Source organism: Jaculus jaculus, chromosome 3 (assembly GCF_020740685.1).
Source record: "Jaculus jaculus isolate mJacJac1 chromosome 3, mJacJac1.mat.Y.cur, whole genome shotgun sequence".
Classification (NCBI taxonomy): Eukaryota; Metazoa; Chordata; class Mammalia; order Rodentia; family Dipodidae; genus Jaculus; species Jaculus jaculus.
The window spans coordinates 115484546-115509832 of NC_059104.1; the positions used below are offsets into that span (position 1 = coordinate 115484546).

The following is a 25287-nucleotide window of genomic DNA, read 5'->3' on the forward strand; positions in this document are numbered from 1 at the left end:
TCAGTACTCCACTAGACTAATTTGCCACATATGGATAATGGCTAATATTATTATAGGTGAAGAAAGTGACCAAAATTTTATAATTACACAAAACTTATTGTCCCACTAATAGTGATATGTATATATACAATTATTTTGGAAGAACACTAAAATATGTATTTTGGAGTTTCTAAAAGATGGCTCAGGGGTTAAAGGCACTTGTTTAAAATATGCACTTTTTATTCTTGCTTGCATGTGTGTGCTTTGTTGGGTGTACAAAACAAAGTCAAGACTTCTTTTGCTGTGTGTTGTGGCAGATGGCGAAGATAATGCGTGGACCATTCATGAAGTTTGTAGCACATGCAGCCTCCTTCACCATTTTTCTGGGGCTGCTCGTCATGAATGCAGCTGACAGATTCGAAGGCACCAAACTCCTTCCTAATGAAACCAGCACAGATAATGCAAAACAGCTGTTCAGGATGAAAACATCCTGCTTCTCATGGATGGAGATGCTCATTATATCCTGGGTAATAGGTAAAGACTGATTTTCTGTCATCATTCCTTTTTGCAGCCTTAGCATTTGGACTGAATGACACTGATTCTCTCACACACCAGTTATACAAATGTAAGCAGCACAATACAATGCACCACACAGCAGATTTTCTTTCTGTTCTTAAAGCACAGTTGTGTGGGTTCATTATCAATGTCATAGTCTCCTCATGTGCCATTGGTATTTGCATTTCAAAAAAACAGGAAGTAAATCAACAGGATACTATTAATCAAACCCCACTAGTGATGAAAATCTGCCATGCATATTTTTGGAAAGCTGTGATTTCAAGCTTGAAAACAACCATGTGATTTTACACTGAGTTGTAATAGAGAAGATAATAGCCACTCATATTGATTTAATATGTATTATGTACTAAGAATTGCACAAAGCACTTCATATCCATCAAGCCACATAATCTTTATGTGCCTCAGATTTCTGAACTGTTATAAATAATAACATCAATTTTATTGAACTTAGTGAAGATTTAAATGGTTTGCTTTCTCTTGTGGTAACTAAAAGAGGAGAAATTCAGTCTTATCACTACACTATTTGTGTTTAGAATCTGGTTATACCTATTACTTGTCATTAAATACAAGAAAGTAATGAAAATTTTCAACTGGATATTTATAAATAAATAAATTCAATAGATAGTAAGTACCACTGTTAGGTAATTAGGATAGTAAATTGAATTTGGTACAGTCTTTGTATTCAAGGAGCTTGGGGGACAAATCAACAAGAAAATCAATAACAGCTACAAATAATTGGACTTCTGTGTGAGTAGGAAGAAAATACAATATCAGAGGCCAGCAAGCTAGAAAGGAAAATCAATAATTAAAGCACAGTTTGACAAATGCTATTATTGGTCAATTGTTAATGTGCTGTGAACAAACTGTTTGGGCATGTAGATATGAGCAAGGTAAGAGAGAAAGGGCAGGAAGCCCACCCTGAATGTTACCTTCAGTCTGAGGCTTTCAGGATTAGGAAATGTTAGCTGGAGCAAGCGTTTCGGGGATAAGGACAATACAAGTCATTAGTTGTTGAAATGTGGAGCTATAACAAAGCTGACACATTTGAGGTCATCTTAACTGGCAGCTGGTTGCTCTGTGGATGTGGATGGAAGGAGATATGGCTGATGCAATAGCCAGAGGATACTTTTCAGTGACTGGTGATGTGTTCAGACCATATTTCTAAAAGGGCTTAGGGGTTAGGAGGAAGAAGGAGATTTAAAGGAAGGGTGAGTCCAGAGGCTGAGACTCAATTAAAGTAATCCTTGTGAGAAAGATGAAGAGTTGAGCTTAGGACATGGGGGAGAAGACTTGAGATATAGTTGAAGGTAAAAAAAAAAAAATGTTGTAACAAGTATACATCAGAAGGAGGAGCTGCAGTTCTGCTTGGCCTTAGCAGGTGGAAGATGTCTCTAAGAGGGAAAAGGTAGAAGGAAGGCCATACTTGGGACCAGGAGAATGAAAAACTGGCTGTAAATCTATGATTGACTTTGGAGAACCGTTGTCTTTATCTTACTGTATTAAGCATATATATTCTGCTAATTTTTAAAATAGTTTATTTATTTATTTGAGACAGAGGGAAAGAGAGAATGGGCATGTCAGGGCCTTTAGCCACTGCAAATGAACTCCAGATGCATGTACCACCTTGTGCATCTGGCTTTATGTGGGTACTAGAAAAACAAACCTGGGTCCTTAGGCTTTGCAGGCAAATGCCTTAACCATTAATCCATTTCTCCAGCCCCCATTTTAATGTTTTTTTTACATATTAGTATAGATAACATGTAAAAATAATATGGTTCTTGGAATGGATTTCAGGTAGTTATTTTAAAAAATTTTAGCAAGCATTTGGCATACATAGGGCTAGTATTTTGTACTTAAGGCATATAGAGAAGAAATGTCTCTTTAAGTGCAAGGCAAATTTTTGAAAAAATTAAATTTATATGTGGGGATGGTAGATCAAGGACATTCATTTCATCTATTATCATAATGCATTTTCCCATAGCAATATAATTTGTATTTATATTTAGATACTTTTTCTTTTTTTACTTAGCAACATGAACCAAGAATATTAAATTAACCTTTAATTTTTGAGCAAAAACATTTACCACAGAAGAACTTTCCTATTATCCTAGGTATTTTACTTCAGAAAATTTTCTCGATGTTTATTTAAAATTGTGAAACAGCTATGCACTTATAATGTGTTAGGCTACTGATTCGGTTTCTGACAGTGGTATTTATTTTCTTTTGTTTTTATTCTTGAAAGAAAGTTGACAAACCTTCTAGAAATATGAATAATGTTACAGGATTTTGAGAGTGGTAAGGCTTCTCTCAGCCCAGATGGGCTGAATTTGAATTGGTAAAACTTCCTAGTTCTGGTTGCATGCCAAAGAATTAAAAAATATGGACCAGGAGGTGAGAAGGGTAAAAGGTGACTTTCTAAGGAAACCTTCTGATAGAGCAGAAGAGTTCCCCTAAGGATAGAGAGAGGGGTTTTCTCAATAAGGAGCTTGGTTCTACTGGCATCCAAAGAGAAGGAAAAGTAAAAGAAAAGTTAATGCTTTTTGAGCTCAGAAAAGCTGGCATGCTCAACACTGAGTGTCTATGAGCAACTACACCAAGGGAAAGGTTTCATTAAGGAATAATTATTCTTCCCACCTCTTTAGAGTGTCTATTGGATAAGAGTTCATCTCTTTTAAAAAATAAGTTTTAATATTTTATTTATTTATTTGAGAGAGAGAGAAGAGAGAGAGCTAGGTGTCGTGGTGCATGTCCTTAATCCCAGCACTCAGGAAGTAGAGGTAGGAGGATCACCAAGAGTTAGAAGCCATCCTGAGACTACATAGTGAATTCCAGGTCAGCCTGGACTAGAGTAAAATCCTACCTTGAAAAAGAGAGAGAGAGAGAAAGAGAGAGAGAGAGAGAGAGAGAGAGAGAGAGAGAGAGAGAGAGAGAACATGTGGGCCTGTAGCCACTGCAAACAAACTCCAGATGTATACACCTCCTTGTGGGTGTATACATCTTATGTGGGTCCTAGGGATTGAACCTGAATCCTTTGGCTTTGCAGGCAAGCTCCTTAACTGCTAAGCCATCTCGCCAGCCTGAGAGGTGATCTCTTGATCAGGCTTCCAGGATCAGAGGTCTTTGCTCCTCTAGTAGGGAGGATGTGTCGCTTTCCTTTACAATTTTACCAGAGGAAGAAGAGGTGGGGTCTTTCCTTCAATTTCACTAAGCCTAACATCTCCCTAACCACATTTCCCCCTTAAGAGTTGAGATCCAAAAATCCTTTAGGGTATGGACAGTGACTAAAAGTTAAAGTAGGGGATAGAAGAGTTCTGAGATGGCATCTTCTGTAATCCTCACTTTAACCTTGTGAGCCAGGTTGGTATGTATATTTTCATAGGTCTGTGTCCCTAAGTGACTACTTGTGAAAGAAAATTACTTTGCTCCTATTTGCTATTACTGAGAAATAACACACTTAGGTAACAGACTGGGTGTGTTATGTTGGCTTATGGAAAAGACACAGATTATTGGTGACATAAAACAAGTTTTTGTAATTTTTAGTTGATGAAATGCTGAAGGACTGATTTAGGAGATCTTGACAAGGCAGCAGGGTTGAGCACAAAAGAATAGCTGTAGTGTGGCAGGATCACAGCTTGAAGGTATCTCATGTGCAGATTCCTAAGGAGCTCTTCTAATTTATCCCTCAGAGCTGGCTGCTGCAAAACAGAAGCATTATGAGTTCACTCTTTATCTGCACAGGAAGATCGCCCCCTAGCGCTGTCGTTATCCACAGACTACAGCTTCAAAACTAGCTGCAGCTTCCTTGTAGTCAACTAGGAGTATGTAGTCCCTCCTTCAAACTGTATCTCAGACAACTAGGGAGACTCTCCTCCAAGGCTGACGGGAAAGGGGGTATCCAATATTGTTCAACAAGTGACCTATTTATTTGGGGTCCCATTTGAAGGAAAGAAGACAGAAGAGATCAAGAAGTGAGCACGGGCAAGTGAAACATCTTCAAATGTGAGATTCATTAGCTTCATGGCAAACCTCTTGTGCTGGAGAAGTCAGTGAGCACACACGCAGGTTGCTATTGGGAGAAATTTAAAGACAGAAGGAACTGACTCATTCTCCGTTGCTCTAGAGGGCATAAATAGACCAGTGCATCCTCTTTGAAGGGATATTCCTGATATTCCACAACAGAACAAGCACCAAGCAGTCAGTCTTTCATCCATTTGTGTTTGAGCAGAGACTGGGTCCCAGCGAGCTCCCCACTTGAGACAAGAGTTGAATTAGATGGGGGTGATATCAAACCCTCCTTAGCAGTTCCCAGGAGTGCTCAGAAGCAGGGCAGGGGCTCTTCCTTCGAGCAGAATAGTTTAAGGCATTTGTTTTAGTTTATAGCTGTAGCAAGATACCATTTATGCCAAGAATTCTACTTCTTTTTTTCTTTTCTTTTCTTTTCTTTTCTTTTCTATTTATTTATTTATTTATTTATTTATTTATTTATTTATTTATTTATTTGAGAGAGACAGACACACAGAGAGAAAGACAGATAGAGGGAGAGAGAGAGAATGGGCGCGCCAGGGCTTCCAGCCTCTGCAAGCGAACTCCAGACGCATGCGCCCCCTTGTGCATCTGGCTAATGTGGGACCTGGGGAACCGAGCCTCGAACCGGGGTCCTTAGGCTTCACAGGCAAGCGCTTAACCACTAAGCCATCTCTCCAGCCCAAGAATTCTACTTCTTAAAGAGAAAGAAAAGACAGAAATGTGGGAGGCAGAAGGAAAAGTATTCAGACATCCCTTTATTCTCTATGCTTGTTACCCTGAGCCATCTGCATATCCCCTGTTAAGATTCTCAGGAACCTAAAAAGAATTTAGATGTCTTCAGCTTTTTCAATCCTATTCACAGCACTTTCTGTGTGAATTTGAGTGTGTGCACTCAAGTGTCCTGTGCAAAATTTTCTGCTATAAATTCATTAGAGCACATTCAAATACAATCCTAGTCTCTTGAAGTAACTCAAAGCAAGTGACAGAGTGGTCATTTCCTTTGACCATAGCCTCTGTGTTGATTTGAGTGTTGGTTTTGAGAAAAGTTCAGGATAAGCTCTTGAAAAGTAGAGACTAACATGGAATTTTCTCCATCCTCACAGGGTTCCTCAGCCAACTATTCAGTGGATTCTGTGACACAAATGAAGGGCAATGTGAGAACTGGGGGGTGGTGCTGAGGGGAAGGAGAGGAAGCTGATTTTACTGTAGGTTCTGAAGGTCTTCTTGGTGGAAATAGGTTTGGATTTACTTTTTAATTTTATTTATTTATTTGAGAGAGAGAGAGAGGCACACCAGGGCTTCTAGTCATTGCAAACAAACTACAGACATATGTGTCACCTTGTGTATCTGGCTTAAGTGGGTACTGGGGAATCAAACCTGGGTCCCCAGACTTCACAGGCAAGCTCCTTAACCTCTAAGCCATCTCTCCAGCCTCTAGGTTTGGATTTATTGCTAGAGTCCATTCTCTCCTGGTGCTAGAAGAAGAGAGGATCCCAGACAGAAGAATATCTTTCACCTCTTTTATTTATTTATTTATATTTATTTAAGAGCAACAGACAGACAGACAGACAGACAGACAGACAGACAGACAGACAGACAGACAGAGAGAATGGGCGCACCAGGGCTTCCAGCCACTGTAAACGAACTCCAGACGTGTGCCCCCTTGTGCATCTGGCTAACGTGGGTCCTGGGGAAACGAGCCTCAAACTGAGGTCCTTAGGCTTCACAGGCATGCGCTTAACCACTAAGCCACCTCTCCAGCCCCACCTCTTTTAATTAATACTCTTCCAATTTAAAAAAATGCCAAGGGATGGAGACATGGCTCAGCAATTAAAATGCTTGCCTGCAAAGCCTAACAATCTTGGTTCAGTTCTCCAGTACCCACATAAAACTGGATGCACAAAGTGGAAAATGATTCTAGAGTTCATTTGCAGTGGCTAAGGCCCTGGCATGCTCATAAACCCCATCACCCCTGTATGTGCAAATAAATAAAATCATTTTTAAAAATACCAATGTGGAATTTATGCCAATTATGGACAATTCAAAGTAGTGAGTGCTCAAATGTATTTGCCATAGCTTTCTTTCCCAACTACTAGGCACTGTATTCTACATCTAAATACATGTTATTTTATTAGTCACACAGCAGTCCTATTAAATAGGAACAAGTTATGATCATCCTCATTTTACAACCAGAACTTGAGAAAGTTTACAGAACTTTCCATGAACTCTAAAAGTAGTTGGCAGAGAAGCAAGATCTCAGAGCCAATTAACACTACATTGAAGTTTTGGAAGAATATTCAATATTATTAATGATCATACTAGACTCTGGTAGCATGGCAGAGCAGTCTAATAATCACACCAGGAAAATTTTAACTATTATAAGTACCACCATACTAATTAATTATTATAATTTCCTTTAGCCTTTCAATGTACTTGCTTTAAATGTGATTTCACAGAATGTATACTTTAAACATGTTTATTTAACTTTATAGTAAAACAATTTTCTAATTTGCATTCTGGCTTTCCAAGATGTAGGTGCAAAGATAAAAGGTACAATAGTTGTACTTTAGGAAATGTAGTTTTTCTAAGAAGAATTTCCTGTGAGAAAAAATGAGGAGAAAGCTCAGTAAGGTTTCCAAAGCTATGAAAATGGGATGCATGTCAAAAACCTTGAGAGTTGGAGAGGGAACAGAGATTTCACCTTGGGTCAGAGGCACCTATATTTCTGTTCAGACTGGGGAAAATTTGCTAAGATCGTCAATAAATCCTTGAGCCAAAGTCCCCATTAGAGTCTCATGTCTCCCAGGAAAGATACCCTCATGTTTGTCTAGGAGCAGCTGTGAGCACTTCTGTTTTGGGTGTGTGGATGTGGTTGTTTCGTGGTCTTAATGTGAGCAGCTTTAACTCTTCAGTCAAGTAAGATGTGTTTCATTTTTACGCCCTTGATGAACATCACCTGATTGTTTTCAGGTACTGAACCAATACTGCTGGACTATGAGCCCTGTAGGAATGTGGGGATTATGGCTGAGGAGGAAGGTTGAGGTACATTATGAAGGTACTTGATATCAGGCCAAGATTTTCCAAATGTATTTTGCTGCATGAAACAGCTAAGGCTGGAATGAAATTCAAATTATATTTTAACCCTTCTCTGATGCAGGCATGATATGGGCTGAATGTAAAGAAATTTGGACTCAAGGACCCAAAGAATACTTATTTGAGCTGTGGAATATGCTTGATTTTGGCATGCTGGCCATCTTTGCAGCATCGTTCATTGCAAGATTCATGGCATTTTGGCATGCTTCTAAAGCTCAGAGCATCATTGATGCAAATGATACTTTGAAGGACTTGACAAAAGTGACACTGGGGGACAATGTGAAATACTACAACCTGGGTGAGTTAATTGCCTGTATAAATTACTAAAAATATAACATTTTATCATAAATGAGACACCAGTAATTACCTGCCTAATTTTCATAAAATTATTAAACAGCATCTGCATTATCTGAAGAATCATGCTTTCTGCCTCCTTCTTTAACTTATTTACTTCTAGAAACATCTCTTAAGCATAAGAATCATCCCCATTTATCCCTTGGGTCAATTTGACCAATTACCAAACTCCATTGAGAATGCCTAGCTTAGATTTATTTTCCTCTTGCCAATTAAAATAATTTTATCTGACAGTGATTCCAACAGTAACTGGAATATCTGAAAGAGAGAATTCCCTAGTCCACCAAGTCCTTTAGTAAAACTCTTTTAATTTGATCATACTCTTGTCTCTGGCATTGTAAGAAATCAGAGATCTTATTGTAGGTTTCCCATCTATTTCACTACCCTGACAATTCTTTTGCTTTTAAACTTTGACGGTGGAACTCATTTAACTGTTCAATGAATGAGTGGATGAGTAAGCCTTATTTGTGATGCTTCTATAGGAGCAGGTTTGAGTAGTAACCGAGGAGCAAATGTAGCATTCTTGGCACAGGCCTGCTATTGATTATTATTTGTTTTGTCCTGAGCACTTAAATAGAATCCTGAATTCGTGGTAGGAGTTGATTTGATAATTGTTGAATTGAATATGTTCAATAACTGTGGAATGTTAAAATGAAGGGAAACATTCACTTTTGAGCTACTTACATACAATGCAATACTACTCATATTTAAACAAGAAGGAAAGCCTTTTATTTGTGATAACATGGATGAACCTGAGTACATTAGAGTAAAATAAGACAGGCATGGGATGATTGCATGATCTCTCATAAGCAATCTAAAAAAAAGTCCCACTCATAGAAGGAGAGAGTAATATGTTTGCAGGAGATGGTGGTCATAGGTAGAAAGCTGAAGTTAGACAGGAGGAACAAGTACTGCTATTCCCATAGTGAACCTCAGAGGGAAAAATTTCTGGGACTAGATTTTAAAAGTTCTTGCCACACATAAAAGGCTGTGAGATGATTGATCTTTAAATAAGCTTGATTGAATCATTATGAGATCTCAACATATATACACACATTACCTTGTACCTATAAGTACATATTATTTTTGGACATTCTTATTGAGTGTTCTTTCCTTTTGAGATATAAAATATTTGAAAGCAGAAGAATTTTTGGGGGCTCTGAGAAGGCTCACAGTAAATAAAACCATTAGTTCCCAAGTAGGCATGAATGAGTTGGGAAATAAAACAAACTGTTTATATGGAGTCCAGATCATTACCTTTAATGTGGATGAAAGGTGGGGTGGATGTCATAGGTCCCAAAGCTAAGAAAAATTATCACTCAGTTTTCAAACAGCAATGGATCAGAACAGTTATCTCAACAAGGGGTCCGGTGATGGTGACAGTAAGTAACTGATTATGTGAGAATCCTGGGTGGAAACCAGAGGAGAATTCTCAGAAGAATATGGCTATTTCCAATACAAACAGACCCCATCAGTTATCACATGCTAACAATCCAATAGTTGCTCTACTTCCATAGAAGAAAAGTGTCAGGGGATGGAACTAGTTTCAGTTATTAGCTAAACAAAAGTACCTCAATGCAGAAACCTATGTTGAGAAAATATTTAATTCCTGTGGGTATTTGAATATTTACCTCATACTCTCTGATAAGAAATGAGTTAACAGTTCAACTGATAACTACAGGGTTTAATGTCTATATGACATCATTATTCCTTTTTATTATGAATTATTAGGATTTATTATAATTTAACAATTTTTACAAATAGTTTTTTTGGGGTGGTTTCAAGGTAGAGTCTTGCTGTAGCCCAAGCTGGCCTAGAATTCACTATGGAGTCTCAAGCTGCCCTTGAACTCATGGTGATCCTCCTATTTCTACCTTCTGAGTGCTAGGACTAAAGGCATGTGCCATCATGCCCAGCTAAAAACAGAATTTTTACACCAAAGATATCTTCTATTTATAGACAATGCTTCTATTAAAAGCAATGTAAAAAGGAAAATGCATTTATTAGTTTCTTGTTATGTTTCCTAGTTACACTTCTTAGAAAATAGGCAAATGTCAACTTACAATTATATTTTTCTCATTACACACTGTTTTGCATTTTTCTTCATAATGGTTTCTTAATTGGGCCATTGATGACCTGCTGTAAAATGCCAGAAAAATTCATTAATGAATTATAGAAAATTTTGTGGTTAAAATAGACTTTCTTGAGTGAATTTAGGTTTCTAGTAAATTTAAATACCTAGAAGAATAAGTCATATATGATATCATGCATTAGTTTAATATTGAGTAATAAATACTACAGCTTAAGTGTCAAGCACTTTTGTAACATAGCACATATGTGAACTTACTGAATTCTCACCACAAATGAGAGACATAGAAACAGTATTATTATATTTTAAGTGATAGAAATAAAATTAAGAGGAGTAATTTGTATAAGTTCTTTCAGTCTGATATATAGCTATTGATACAAACAGTTGATTCATTGATCTACCATCACTTTTATGTGAGAAATGGTTGTGTGTGTTGTGGTGCATGCACATGTGTGTCCGTTCATGTGCCTGGAATGGTGTCGTACTCTGTTGCTATTCTTTCTGCCCATTCTTACCTGAGCCAGAGACTGCTACTGATCCAGGAGCTAAGTCTTTAAATATATATATATAAATTATTGACATATATATAAATTATGTATATGTGTGTATATATATATGTATGTATGTATGTGTGTATATATATATATGTGTATATATATATATATATATATATAAATTATTGACAACTTCTATACCTACAGACAACAAACCAAGATATTTCCCTCCCCTCCCCTCCCTGCCCCCACTTTCCCTTCATAACTCTGTTCTCTGTCATATCCTCTCCCTCTCTCTTTTTAATTTGATGTCATCATCTTTTTCTCCTATTATGAGCATCTTATGTGGGTATTGCTAGGCACTGTGAGGTCTTAGATATCAAGGCCAAATTCTGTCTGGGCAGTTGTATGTAAGGGTACACTTCCTTTGGCTCTTACATTCTTTCCACCACCTCTTCTGCAACGGACCCTGAGCTTTGGAGGGTGTGAGATGTTTCAGTTCTGGACACTCCTCTGTCCCTTCTTCTCCACACTATGTTGCCTTTTGGGTTATTCTAGTGGTCTTTGCCATCTGAAAAGAGAAGGTTCTCTACTGGGAAGTGAGATTAGCATTAATATATGACTATGAACAATAAGTGTAGGGCTTTCAGGGCAATTTGGTGAGAGTAATATATGCATTTATCCAGACAAGAGCAGGCTTTATAATCCTAAGGCTCATAACCTCCCCTGCCATAGGCTTTTGATTAGGTTTTCAGTACCAGGCACATATTTCCTTCCATAAAGTGGGCCTGCAGTCCAATTAGAGAGCAGCTGGTTTCCCCCAGAGCAGACATGCCACTATTACACTTGTTTAATCATTTGGCCTGTCTGGCCAAACTTGAGGTTTCCAGTGTCCAGTGTTTTCACTGCTGATGACTTCTGTCTCTTATAAGACTTCATACAGCACAGCTTTTTCTAGCTTTCAGTTGGCTGGGCTACAGGGATAAGGTTTTCTGCTCAGCACCAACTTGATTTCTCAGTGACTTTGCCATTCAGGCATGTGAAGTCTTTGGCAATAGGGTCTTACTATCTCTTTCTCATTGGGAACGGAGGGCCTTGGCAATATCCTGTAATGTTTTCAAGGCATCAAGGACTTCCCTGGCCAATTAACTCACTGGAAGGTATTCTATCCCAGGCACTGAAAATTTTCTAGTAACAATCTATGGCTTCTGGATGTGCCATTATTTAAGAAAATAGATTTTCATATATCTTATTCAGAATATCTTGAATTTTGATTGACCCTACCACCCGCCCCCACCCCTGGCCCTTCTTTTTTACAATCTCTTTCCCTGAGCTTTCTTAGGCCTTTTCCCTCCCTGTAATCTGTTCTTCTACTTACATATGTTCAATATCATCCTCTTAAGACCTTCCCTCTTTTCTCTTCTTTATAGCCTTTTTCTAGCTTATGGGCCTCTGCTACTGATTTTTGGTTCCAGATCACATACAAGTCTATACATTTGTAGCTGGGATCCACATATAAGAGATAATATGTGACATTTGGCTTTCTGGGCCTGGGTTACCTTACTTAGTATAATCCTTTCCAGATTTCATTGATTGTCCTGCAAATTTCATAATTTCATTTTTCTTTACTGCTGAATAGAACTCTTTTGTGTAGATAAACCACAGGGAGCTAGGTATTTTAAGAGCTGTGGTGACTCTCTGTCTCAGCTTCCCTTTGGACTGGGGTTATAGAGTCATATGGCCATACCCAACTGTCTATGTGGGTACTGGGGACCAAACTCAATTGGACTCTTAGGCTTTCTTAAGCCCTCATACTTGCACAGGAAATGTTTTTAATTTCTGAGCCATCTCTCAGCCCATGCACTCTTAATTATTGTGCTATAGCCTATGGAAAATTGCCAGCAAACAATCTTCTGAATAAATTCAGAGCTCAAATATAGTGGACACTTAAGAATCCTTTTAAGGGGCTGGGGAGATGAATCAGTTAGCAAAATCCCTTTTAGGGTCCAGAGAGATGACTCAGTTGGTAAAATGCTTACCATGCAAGCAAGAGAACAAGTTTTATTCCTAGAATCCTCATGAAAAGCTAGGCATAATGGCTGTACTGGTTTTCAATCCTACCAACAGTGGAGGAAGATACTTCTTTCTCTCATCCTTTCCAGCCTTTGTTTTCTGTTTTCATGATGATAACCATTCTGACTGGGGTAAGATGCTATCTCAGAGTTGTTTTGATTTGTATTTCTGAGGAAACCTGGAATGCCGAACATTTTTAAGTGCTTATTGGTTATTTGTGTCTGTTCTTCTGTGAACTGTCTGTTCATTTCAGTGTTCAGTGGGAGAATGGGATTGGGCAAAGGGACAGGAGGTTTGGGGGGTGGGAGGGATGATGGGGATCGACAAAAACAAATTGTATTTGAAAGTAATATAATGAATGATAACCAAATCTCTGTATCCCAACTAAACATCTCTGTATATCCACAAACTATATATATATATTTTTCTTTTAAAAACACTAGGCATGGTATCATGCACATGTAGTCTTAATACTGGGGAGGTGGAGACAGTAGGGAGGTAAGACTAGGGCTTGCCTTATAAAGTTGAATCAGTGCGCTCCTGGTTCAGTAAGAGACCCTATGGAAAAGGGGATTGCAGAAGAAACACCACATGGGCCTCTGAACTCCACCTGTACCTCCCCACGCACACCACACACACACACACACACACACACACACACCAGGTAAGTCCAACTGTGAACTGAGTTGCTAATGTAATTTATATCTATTTTCAGAAAATAATTTATATAAAAAGTTAAAGCAACTTATCATAATATTTGTGTCTATTTTTTCCTAGCCAGGATAAAGTGGGACCCTTCTGATCCTCAAATTATATCTGAAGGTCTTTATGCCATTGCTGTAGTTTTAAGTTTCTCCAGAATAGCTTATATATTACCAGCAAATGAAAGTTTTGGACCTCTGCAGATATCACTTGGAAGAACAGTAAAAGATATCTTTAAGTTTATGGTCATATTCATCATGGTGTTCGTGGCTTTTATGATTGGAATGTTCAACCTCTATTCCTACTACATTGGAGCAAAGCAAAATGAAGCCTTCACAACGTACGTGACCTCAAAAGTCTTGATGATGGAAATTCAATTTTAGAAAGATTTCTTTTGAAAGTGTTCACTTAGTCCAGGCTTCAAAAAGGCTTTCTCTCTAGTCCCTCTTTAGCAAAAAAAAAAAAAAAAAAAAAAAAAAAAAAAAGATTTGTGGGAAGGAAGAACACTAAAATATAGAAACCTTCCTAATATATTAAATAATAATAGCTACCATTTTTAGAGCCAGATATTATGTCAAATACTCTCATATATAATTTTATTATCAACATTTCCCAAAAGAGGAAACCAAAGTTTGTGAACTATTCCCTCCGGTCCTACCATGTGCAAAAGCCAGGACCTAATAACCCTTTGTTCACTGACCAGCATCCATTTTCCTAAAATCCTATGCCTTTCTGTTTAATGTAGATTCCTAGGACACTGGATATGAGGATAGCCATTTTTACTAGTTCAAGTTCTCAGACCTTATCATTGAAAAGATTTATCAATAACAACAGGAGCTGGGGCATATTTACCATGGGCACATGTGTGTTTTATAAACTGTGATTGGAATGGATTATTTAAATATTAGATCTCCAGCATTTCCACAAGAAATATGAACTGAGCATAAACTATTGTTTTTCATATTCCTCTAAAGTGCAGTTTTTTCATAGAAAATGAAAGCACCTGGGTTAAATATACGGGCTCATTTCTGGTCAATAATTATATCTAATGCATTGACATTCCTATCCACAGAACATCAATGAAGTTGGTGCCCATGTATGTGTTTATATTGCCATGCTCTCCCTGAAGATGCACGTTTCTTATTCTCTATTTACTGCATATGAATAGAAATATAGATTTTCTATAAATATAAAAAGACTCTAACATCTTTTTAAGCAATGCATTTAACCTTTCCATTGCTAAAACAACCAATCATTTAAATATTAACATCTCTGTGATTAAGAAATTATGTGAGCCAGGCGTGGTGGTGCACGCCTTTAATCCCAGCACCCAGGAGGCAGAGGTATGAGGATTGCTGTGAGTTCGAGGCCACCCTGAGACTCCATAGTGAATTCCAGGTCAGCCTGGGCTAGAGTTAGACCCTACCTTGAAAAACCAAAAAAAAAAAAAAAAAAAAAAAAGACAAAAGAAATTATGTGATAGTCTTTGTTGAGTGCCTGCTCAGTACCTGAAGTTAAACTAAATACTTTATATGAACAATGTAACCTCATCCTATGCAATCCTGAAAATAGAGTTATTTTATCCATTTTACCAAAAAGAATTTGGAAATTCAAAGAGTCATAAGCAAGTCATAAGAATATTGAATCAATTAAATTTTACTGTGATGTTATAGTCATACATACATTTTTTCTTTTTCTTTCTTTCTTTCTATTTTTTTCTCTCTTCAGAGTTGAGGAGAGTTTTAAGACACTGTTTTGGGCTATATTTGGACTTTCTGAAGTAAAATCGGTGGTCATCAACTATAATCACAAGTTCATTGAAAACATTGGTTATGTTCTGTATGGAGTCTATAATGTTACAATGGTCATTGTTTTGCTGAACATGTTAATTGCAATGATCAACAGTTCATTCCAAGAAATTGAGGTAAAGTATATATGCATACATAACTATAGTCTGTGTTTTCTCTTTTGACTCTTCCAGGGACCAAATGATTAATGGACTAAAGCTGGATTTCTCACTAGCCAGCCTTTACTCTTCCCTGTCGTATATGCTTGCTTCACTAGTGTCACTTTATAAACCCAGAAAATTTCGACTTTGCTTTTAAACACAATGTTTATGAGATATAGTGGGTCACTGTGGAATAAGGAATGTCTGATTTATTATTGTTTCTAAAAAAACAGAAGTACTATATCAGCATGAATTTTTATTTTTGTCAACCATAAGTGCTTAAAGCCAGGTTTCCTGGCTCATGCCTGTAAATACAGCACTTGGGAAGCTGAGGCAGGCAGATTTCTGTGAGTATTAAGCTAGTCTGGACTGCACTGCAAGACTTTTTCTCAAGCCCTATCCGCCAAAATTAGTGTTTACAAGTTGTATTGTTATCTAGATATTTTTGCCATGTTCAAAACTGACCCTTTCTTAAATTAGGAGCAGCATATTTATTACAGAGGTCTTGTATGTATCCTGAATGAATGAGTGACTTATCACAGGGCAGGTAATAGTAAGTTTTGAGGTCACTAGTAATCCTGATAAAATTTCACACAGACTAGTTAGTATGTGGTTATAGTGTTAACATTTTGGTAAAAACGTGGAGTTTTCAGTCTTGGGTCTGTAAGACCACTTGCAGATATTGTCACTTCTATCTAGCAGCACAGTCTTAGATGCATCTTGTAATTTTGATTGTGTTTCCATACTGAACAGTCATGTCTATTTGCACAGGATGATGCAGATGTGGAGTGGAAATTTGCAAGGGCCAAACTTTGGTTTTCCTACTTTGAGGAGGGAAGAACACTTCCTGTACCCTTCAACCTGGTACCAAGCCCAAAGTCCCTGTTTTATCTCTTACTGAAGTTTAAAAAATGGATTTCTGAGCTGTTCCAGGGTCATAAGAAAGGTTTCCAAGAAGATGCAGAGATGAACAAGGTAACTGGTTTCTTGATAATTTATCATTTTGTTCTTAGTTGCTGTCACCAGAGTAACCATTGAGCTACACCCTTTAGAAAGAAGTGTCTAATCATGGTCCATTCATCCTCTACCTAATATTCACTGTGGGCAGGGCAGTCCTTTGGCTGGTGACTGCCTAACAAGAGCATATTGGGCATTTGGGCATTTTCTACTTAAAATAGTATAAGAAAAATTCATGAAATGTAGCTAAAATGTATCTGAGGTAGAATTGAAATGGTGAATGTTACAAGTTCTTCATGTTTAGCATCAATTTATAGAGCTAGGTAAAACATCAGCAGCTACAAGAACTGTGGCTTACATGTGATATGAGAGACCATTGTCTGCAGGAAGTTGCTTGAGAAAGAAAGGGTGATGGTTCCTAAGTGGAAACAATGATTCCACTAGGCAATGACATCCCAAGAAATCATCAATGAACTATAGTTCTCAGATCGGGAGGGAGGAAGGATCCAGATACACTTTGAATACATGTGAATACTGTGTGTATGTGGGAATTGGAAGATGAGGCTTTCTCTGTTCAGGGATCTCTGAAACAGAACCCCACCCCAGGGCAAGTACTGCAGTACTAGGTTCATCAGTAGAAGGTAAAGTAAAGACAGAGGTAGATTAGTGTGTCACTTGAGGAACTTAAAGAGCTGGTAGTTTTTTATGGGAAAAGAATTTCAAGGGAAAGAGAATCTCAGGGTTATCTAGTTTTGATTAGAGTACACTTCCTTTTCTCTTCAAAAATGGAAAAAGTAATGAGCAAATGTTATAAATAGTTTAATTTTATTTTTTCAAAGGAACAAAGTTGTAATTATAAGGTCAGTGGGCTGTCATAGGAAGTAGAGTGAGTGCTCCTTGTAATTGAGGAGTCAATAAATGCTGGATGAGTAACATTAGGAATGCACAGAAGATCCCCTCACTAGACTGGGTGAAAAATTGGACCAGGTTACTTGAAGATTTCTTTCAATGTTAAAGTCTGTCACTGAATAGAAGGAAAGTTTGTTTTAATTATGCTCTTTTGGGTCCTGTGTGGGGTTCTCAAACCAGTAATAAGCTCTCCAAGTTCTAGTTTCCTCAACACAGCATAAGAATCAAAATTACATCAACATCATAAAAAGTAAATCAAAGAGCTACTTGGAAAGAAGAGAGGGTTCAATGGGAGGGAGACGAAAGAAATGTGAGTCCCCGGATCCTCCGGGCCTGGTGGTGGTTCCCCCCAAGGCGTCCAGGCAACTGTGTTGAACTTGCAAAAGAATCACTTTCTGAGACAGTCTCTGTGCAAAGATTGGTTTAATCAATAGGGATATGGGTTTATAAGCAGTTGAAGGTCCTAAGGGAATTGGATGTACAAGGTTGCTTGATGATGCCTAATCAGCATATGGGACATACATTCCAACACATCAGCAAATGGTAGGGTATGGGGAATGAGCTGTGCAAAGGTTGGTGGCTGATACCAAGTAAGGAGTTTCCGAGCAACTGGCCAATGATCACAGGGCAAAGCCTACATTTAGGTGTGCCGAGCTTGGAGAGGGAGTGGTCTCCTGTAGCCCCAGGGGTCCTTAGCCATGCCTGGCAGCTCAGGCCCTTCTACTGAAGGCTACTGCCAGTGCCTGGCAGTGCCCAACAAAGAAGGTAGTGGGTGATATAATAAAAACATTATTGCCTTTATGAAAATTGTTAATAAAAAGAGCATAAAAGATTAAATAAAATAAATATGTTTAACTGTTTTGAAAATTTGAATGTCCTCTGTAAGTATTATCATTATTATTAGGTGAGGAATTTTATAAAAAAATGGCATTATGGAATTTTTCCACATGTATGACTTATGGGAGTCACTGGGTTGAATGGGAAGAATTGCTCTTACTTTACTTAAACTAATTGTGCAGTTTCAGGTTTGATTAGAACTGCAATCTGGGCCAATTTAGTATCCAAAGAAATGTCCAAGCACTTGCCAAAGGGAAAAGCAAATAGAGTACATTTCTCTCATTAAAACTTGCTTGGGAATTAGACCAACTGGATTTTTAGAATATTGGATGGAAAGTATAAATGGATGTAGAATTGGACTCATTTTACTATCTATCTTTCAAAGAGAAATGAGGAAAAGAAATTTGGAATTTTGGGAAGTCATGAAGACATTTCAAAATTGTCACTTGACACAAAACAGGTAAGATGATATTTGAAAATCTATACCCTTGCCTTTGGTCAAGATCATAATTTCAGTGAAGAAGCCTGGTGTTTGGAAGAGATTTTAAAAAAATAGATAATTGACACATGGGAAAGTTCACAGAATCTGTTACTGAGAGAGGGGAATAAGTTCAGGTCCATTTGCAAACAATAGAAGTATCTGCATATTTAACATGTTAAGCACATACTCAAGGATATGTAAGTGTGGTGGCATATAAGCTGGTGATGTGAGAAAGGCAAATTAAGAGCAAGTTCTGTCGAGGGGCTGAGAGTATTGGCCAGGACTCTGAATTCAGGTGGAGTGCACACATGGCCAGCAGTTTATCATTATTTATCAGGAATCAAGAAGTTGTAGCAAAAGGTTCTGTGGACTTAATGGTTTCCATGGCCAGCATAGCTCATAATAAGCTATGACTCCTAGAGATGAATCAGCCCCTAATTTGGGGGAGCAAAACCTTGGATGAAAGGATATCTGCTCCCTTTCTTGTTGCAGACACATCACAGGATTAAAGTAAATGCTAAAGAGGAGCTAGAAACAATGATCAAGCAGTGCAGTTTATCAGGTGGGAATTGTGTTTATTTGTACATCATAAAACATCTAACTCAAGATGGTGTATTTTCAGTTGTCACTCTCACTTAACTCTCTAGTGTCAAGTAGTGTATAACTATTGCTAGAAGGCACTCTTCTAGGTTGTTTCTGTCCCAGTCAAAAGTAATATGTCAGCTGACCACCTGTCATGCTCACTGATGGAGTATGAAAGGAAAAGGCACCAGTGAGACACACTAGCTGAATCTCAGAAGCACCCAGAAGTCTCTGTTATTAGATCTGATTGGCCAGAATTATGCTGGTTGCACCCCACAGAATGTAAGGAGGGAAGCATTTATGTATTTTAACTGGATATTTGAACTGCTCATAGTACAACATAAATATTCCCAAGTCCTGTTTTATCCAACTCACAGCTTCCTTCCTTACCTTCAAAGTTACAACTCTTAAGTATTTTTCTCTTTAAATCAGAACCTAAAGGAGAGATTTAGAGTAAGGAAAGCCCTGGATCAGAAGCTTTACTAAGCTGAGGAAGGTTATGGGGAAAGATTTTCAAATAATAGAATCACAGGTAGGAAGTATTGAGGTGATGAAGCTGGCATGTGGGTGTGAAGCATGTTGAATAAGAATCTATGAGACCTACTGTGGTCTTGGGCTGAGAATCAAGCAGCCAGACGGTAAATGAAAATAACCACTAGTACCCTTACACAGCTACCTTATAAGGATAAAAATGGGTAGAATCTAGCTATTCAGAGTTTTGTTTTGGTAACTATGAGATACCAATGCAGCTAGATTGCATTTTAAAATGGTTATGGTAGGGGAAACATGCTGTGAAAATAAATGCACACAACACAGCTACAGAGCGTATTTCACTCTAGAGTCTGGTGGGGTAGTAGAGATAAAGGAAGGGGCAGAAAACCAGTCACCAGCCACTTTTGGTCTTTACCTTGCTTTTATTTGCACTGAAAGTTAAGTAGGTTTTTTGTGTTGATGCTGTTGTTCTGGGCATGTGTGTTTTGTTTTCACATTCTAAATAGTTGTGGGAAAAAAATAAGGAAAGAATATGGGTTGTGACTCACAACATCTAAAATATTTACTATCTGGCTCTTTACAGACAAAGCCTTCTACTACTGATCTGATTATGATGGCTGTAATAAGTTGAACACTTAAGAAACACAGAGAAATAAGTTCAAATATTTTATAAATGATCCATTACAAGGCATATCCATGTGTTCTGTTTAGAAATGCTGCCTTACTGACCTTCACTCATCCATGCAATGTAGCCAGTAATTGTGCTGACATCCCAGAGTTGATAGTTCATGCATGTAATTTCTTATAACAATACCTGGCACAGAGTAGTGACAGAACAGTTATCTATTATTTTTATTGTAAGTACAAGAGACAGGAATAACAAATATAGCCAGGCATTTTAGTAGTTATGTGGGGACATGGAAATGAGACCAGACTTAAAAGTCCTAGAGAAAGAACACAAACAGAAAATTAAAGGAGTCCAGTTAAAAAATGCAAATGGGTGCATCTGGAAAAAAATAATTTGAAATAAGTGAATTAGTGAGTGGAAAAAACAGTGTAATGGAAAATTAGAATTTGGAAGCCAGCATACATTTGCAAAATGGCAACAGCATTAGTGGTTTTGAGTATACTTGCTAGCAAAACACACACACACACACACACACACACACACACACACACACACACATACCACCGCCACCACCATCATTATTATGGTCGCCATCTTGATTTTCCATCATTCTTCAGCTAAGAATGGAATAAATTGTATACATTCTCAGACCTTAATTTCCTCAGGTTTCAGTTACTACAGTCTCAAAGGATAAAGTAAATAAAATGAAATACTTTGCAGGGCACACGGTAGGGAGGATGCTTTGTCTGATCTGTCAAGATCTTCTCATTTCTCTTTCTGGTGAACTCATATTGGTCATGGCATGGTAACCAATCCATAGACCACGAAGAGGTGAATAATGGATGAAGGTGTAGACATCTAGACAGTGCAGCTTGTGATAAAATAATGGTATCTGACCTAATTATAGAGTTTGGAGTGAAATGTTGAAAATAATATCAGCTTATCAGTTGAAAGACGCTTTTATGGTGGCAATCCTGGAGAGGAAATGTTCAATTCTTTCATCAAGAAAGCCTGCTGACAACAGTTGTGGTCAACTGATAGCTTTGAGCTACAGAAACTTTGGGATCTCTGTGTCTTTCTTGCAATGACTATGTTATTTAGGACCTGGGTACATACTTCCTTCATTGAACCCTGCTCTGTGCGGCCCTGGTGCTGGAGTTCCCAAATAGACTGGCTGCCTGCATTGTTTATTTTTACTGCCCTGACCAAATACTTAATGAGAAACAAACAAGGAAGCTTGCAGTTTGAGAGGATATAGTCCATCCTAGTGGAGAAGGCATAAGGGCAGGAAAGTCACACAGTCAGGAAGCAGTTAGAGATGAGCGACTATGGTCAGTTCTCCTTTTCCCTTTTATTTAGTCCAGGATGCAAGCACATAAAGGAAATATCTCTTTCTTATTTTTTTAATATTAACATACATGGGTTCGTATATGTAATATTTTTATACATGCATATTATACACTTTGTTCATACTGTCTTTTGTTACTCTCTCTTGTTTCTCCTCCTACTTGCTTCTTTCTTTCTCCCAAATAGTGTTTCTTCTACTTTATGTCACAGATACACACACATACACATCACACAATCTAGATTTCTGCATATGAGAGAACACATGTGATATTTGAATTTTTATGTCCCGCTCATTTTCTTTACCATGATGACCTCCAGTTCCATCCATTGCCTTATTTCTTTTTCTTATTTTTATCAGAGAGAGAGGGAGAGAGAGAATTGGCACACCAGGGTCTCCAGTCACCGTGATTGAACTGCAGACGTGTATGCCATCTTATACACATGTGCAACCTTACATGCTTGTGTCACATCGTGTCTCTGGCTTGTGTGGCCCTAGAGAGTCAAACATGAGTCCTTAGGCTTTGCAGATAAGCATTTTTTTTTTTTTTTTTTTTTTTTTGGTTTTTCAAGGTAGGGTCTCACTCTGGCTCAGGCTGACCTGGAATTCACCATGTAGTCTCAGGGTGGCCTCGAACTCATGGCGATCCTCCTACCTCTGCCTCCCGAGTGCTGGGATTAAAGGCGTGCGCCACCACGCCCGGCAAGATAAGCATTTTAACCACTAAGTCATCTCTCCAGCCCATTGCCTTGCTCTTTGAATCCATTTGATCAAATATGCTTTGAAATCAAACATTTATATTTCAAAATACTTTTGCCAGTGTTACTGAGGTGAGTTTCTACTGGAACATAGTTCATGCTTCCTTCCCCACTTCCCATTGGTTTTGGCTTAATTTTTCATAATTCAAGCTCTAAGATGACACAGTTTCTATTTCACCTAAGGCTTCCCTCTGACTTCTTGAAGGTTACAGTATTTAATTAGTGGCACAAATGCTATTATGTCTGTTCCAGTACACCCTACAAATCAGTTGATGACCATATAAAAATACTTCCCAAAACAAGGCAAGCAGACCTGTTTACCATCTCCCATAAAGCCTTCAATTCTAATACTTACTAGCTTTGGTGGTAGCTAGCATTAGCTTTTCAGATAGTCAGTTTGAAAAAAGAGCATATATTTAAAATCAGTCTGTGTCATTCATTGTTACACACAGGCACCTGAAATGCAGAATGGTTTCTTGGATTACTGCTCCTCTGTAGCTTTGAACAGATCCCCTCAGGGCTGCTGGCTCCATACCAGGTGTTATGCCTGTTGGGTAGGCCTGCTCTTCTCTAGATTGCATGAGAATGTTTTCTATTGTTTATCCATGTATTGTGTTTTTAGCCATCACTTAGGACTGAAGCTATGTTTAAGAAGTCGTCTGGGGCTGCAGAGATGGCTTAGCAGTAAGGCACTTGCCTGCAAAGCCTAATGACCCAGGTCTGATTCCCCAGGACCTACCTAAGCCACATGCACAAGGTAGTACATGCATCTGGAATTCATTTGCAGTGGCTGGGGGCCCTGGCATGCCCATTCTCTTTGTCTCTATCTGCCTCTTCCTCTTTTTCTCCACCCATTCTCAAATAAATAAAAAAAATATTTAAAAAAAAATTATAACCTTGTCTATTTCAGTGTGGGAGGGGTGGGGGGAGGGGGCTTTCCACATGAACTTTTAAAAATTTCCAGTATTCTTCAGCAGCTCTAGTGAGTTAAAATCAGCAGTGGGGCCTGGAAGTGTGTGTGTGTTAGTAAGACCACAGGAGATTACAATGCTTATTTTATTCTGGGGAGCTCTTTTTCATTCTCTGAGTGACTGGGTCATGGACTTGGATACATTAGTCAAAAGCATTATTTGTCAGAATATATCCAGTATACATCAAACATACTTCAAACTTCATAGTAGACTTTATCCTTCTGTACAACACAAAACAGATATTGGCAATGGTAGAATGCTACAGAGTATTATTTTCTGTACTCTGTACCTGAAAATTCTGAACATTTAGAAATGAAATGCCTTGTTTAGATTCCCATTTCAGATAAGTGACAGAATGAAAATTTGATTCCATATGTATTTGCTTCTAGAGCAAAAAGTCTACAAGTACTATAGAGCATGGGTCCATCTCCCTTCTCCATTCCCAAGGACAGGATATGGTGTCCATAACCTTTCAGCTCATTGCTTTATTTCTGGCTCCTGAAAATTCCATACTTCTGGGGCATGAGGGACACAGGAATGTAGAAAGTTTCAAAGAAGTTTATTGATCACGAAATGACTAACAAAATTATTGCTTAGTGCTCCTCACACTGATCCTATAGTAAGCTACAAGGTGAAAAATATGACTAAACTATTTTAGGAAATGACCAAAAAAAGCATCAAGAATTCAGGAAAGGGATAGGAATGGATTTTAGAGCCACTTAACCTGCCCAGAATATGAAAGGCCCCTTGGTTTGACCCCCCCAGCATTACATTAAGTCACTTAACCTGCCCAGAATATGAAAGGCCTGTTGGTTTGATCCCTCAGCATTACATTAAGGAAAAAAAGATTCCAGAAGATGTGGTAGAAGGTATTTTTAAAGGAAATCAATGCCTCCAAAGAGTACATATTTACAGATTAGAACAAGCCTTGCATTCAGTCCTTTCTGCTTCCACTACAAATGCCCAAATCGCTAAAATTTAAATACTATTCACATCACCAGTTGAATTTCCCTGTATGAGCAATTGCAAAAACGTCCCCATTGTGGCATGCCAGATTTTAAACAGTTGAGTAAGCTGGGCATGGAGACAAATGATAAATTAGGATTTTCTGCCACCAAGTGGTAATATTGCTTCTCTGCACATTGGATGCAGTTCCTCGTACATCTTATTTCTCTGTATTATTCAATTCTTAAAATAAGCATTTTTTGAATTTTTATGGTGTGTTCAAGACTGATGAGATTTTTTTTTTGCTGAAATTATGTTAACATTCAAACCTTGATGTTTCAAAATTAAAACAGAACTATCCAAGAAATGATTCAAATGAATGTATAACTCTTCACTCATAAACCAAAAATTAGTGGTTCTTGACTGGATGGAATTTTGCCTCCAACTCTCAATCTAAGGGTGCATTTAATTTGGAGATGTTTTTGGTTGTCACAGCAGGGGAAGGGAGCTGACATGGACACCTGGTGGTGAGAGCCATACTGCCAAGCAATGTATAGAACACTCCCAGAACCAAAGAATTTTCCAGACCAAGAGGTTGATAATGCTACAATTGAAAATAAAATCAAGGAGTGTGGGCAGGGGAATGCAGTGTCATGAGGAGCCCTGTGAACCCAGTGGTCTTTCCATCCCTGGAGCATCAGTCTGCTCACATAATCAGGATGCCCTTCTCTGCTTTTCCTGGAGTTGTTGCTCTTCCTGGGCTATCCCATATGCCCAAGTCTGTCAGGTGTCAGTATCATGCCTTTAGACTACTCCATGTATTTCAGGTGTATTTTTGTGTGTGTTTGAATGTACCTGAGTGTGATTTGTATGCATGTGTATATGTGTGGGATGTGTGACATGTGTGTATGTAGACATGTGCATATGTATGTGCACATGTGATTGGAGACCAGAGGTTAGGGATCTTCCTCAGTCACTGTCTACCTTATTCTTAGAGACAGGGTCATTCACCAAACCTACCAATAAACAATTTGCCTCAACCAGTTAG

General features: G+C 38.2%; 1 protein-coding gene across 2 annotated transcripts in view; it reads left to right on the forward strand.

The window, feature by feature from the left end:
* Positions 1-25287, forward strand: part of Trpc6 (transient receptor potential cation channel subfamily C member 6) — a 114352-nt gene that overhangs the window by 82757 nt on the left and 6308 nt on the right. For both annotated transcript variants that reach the window (XM_004661912.3, XM_045146294.1), the window contains exons 5-10: positions 297-513; positions 7739-7972; positions 13462-13726; positions 15115-15310; positions 16106-16309; positions 18423-18497. In XM_004661912.3, the coding sequence (XP_004661969.1) occupies positions 297-513; positions 7739-7972; positions 13462-13726; positions 15115-15310; positions 16106-16309; positions 18423-18497 (1191 nt within the window). The remainder of the gene's footprint in view (positions 1-296; positions 514-7738; positions 7973-13461; positions 13727-15114; positions 15311-16105; positions 16310-18422; positions 18498-25287) is intronic.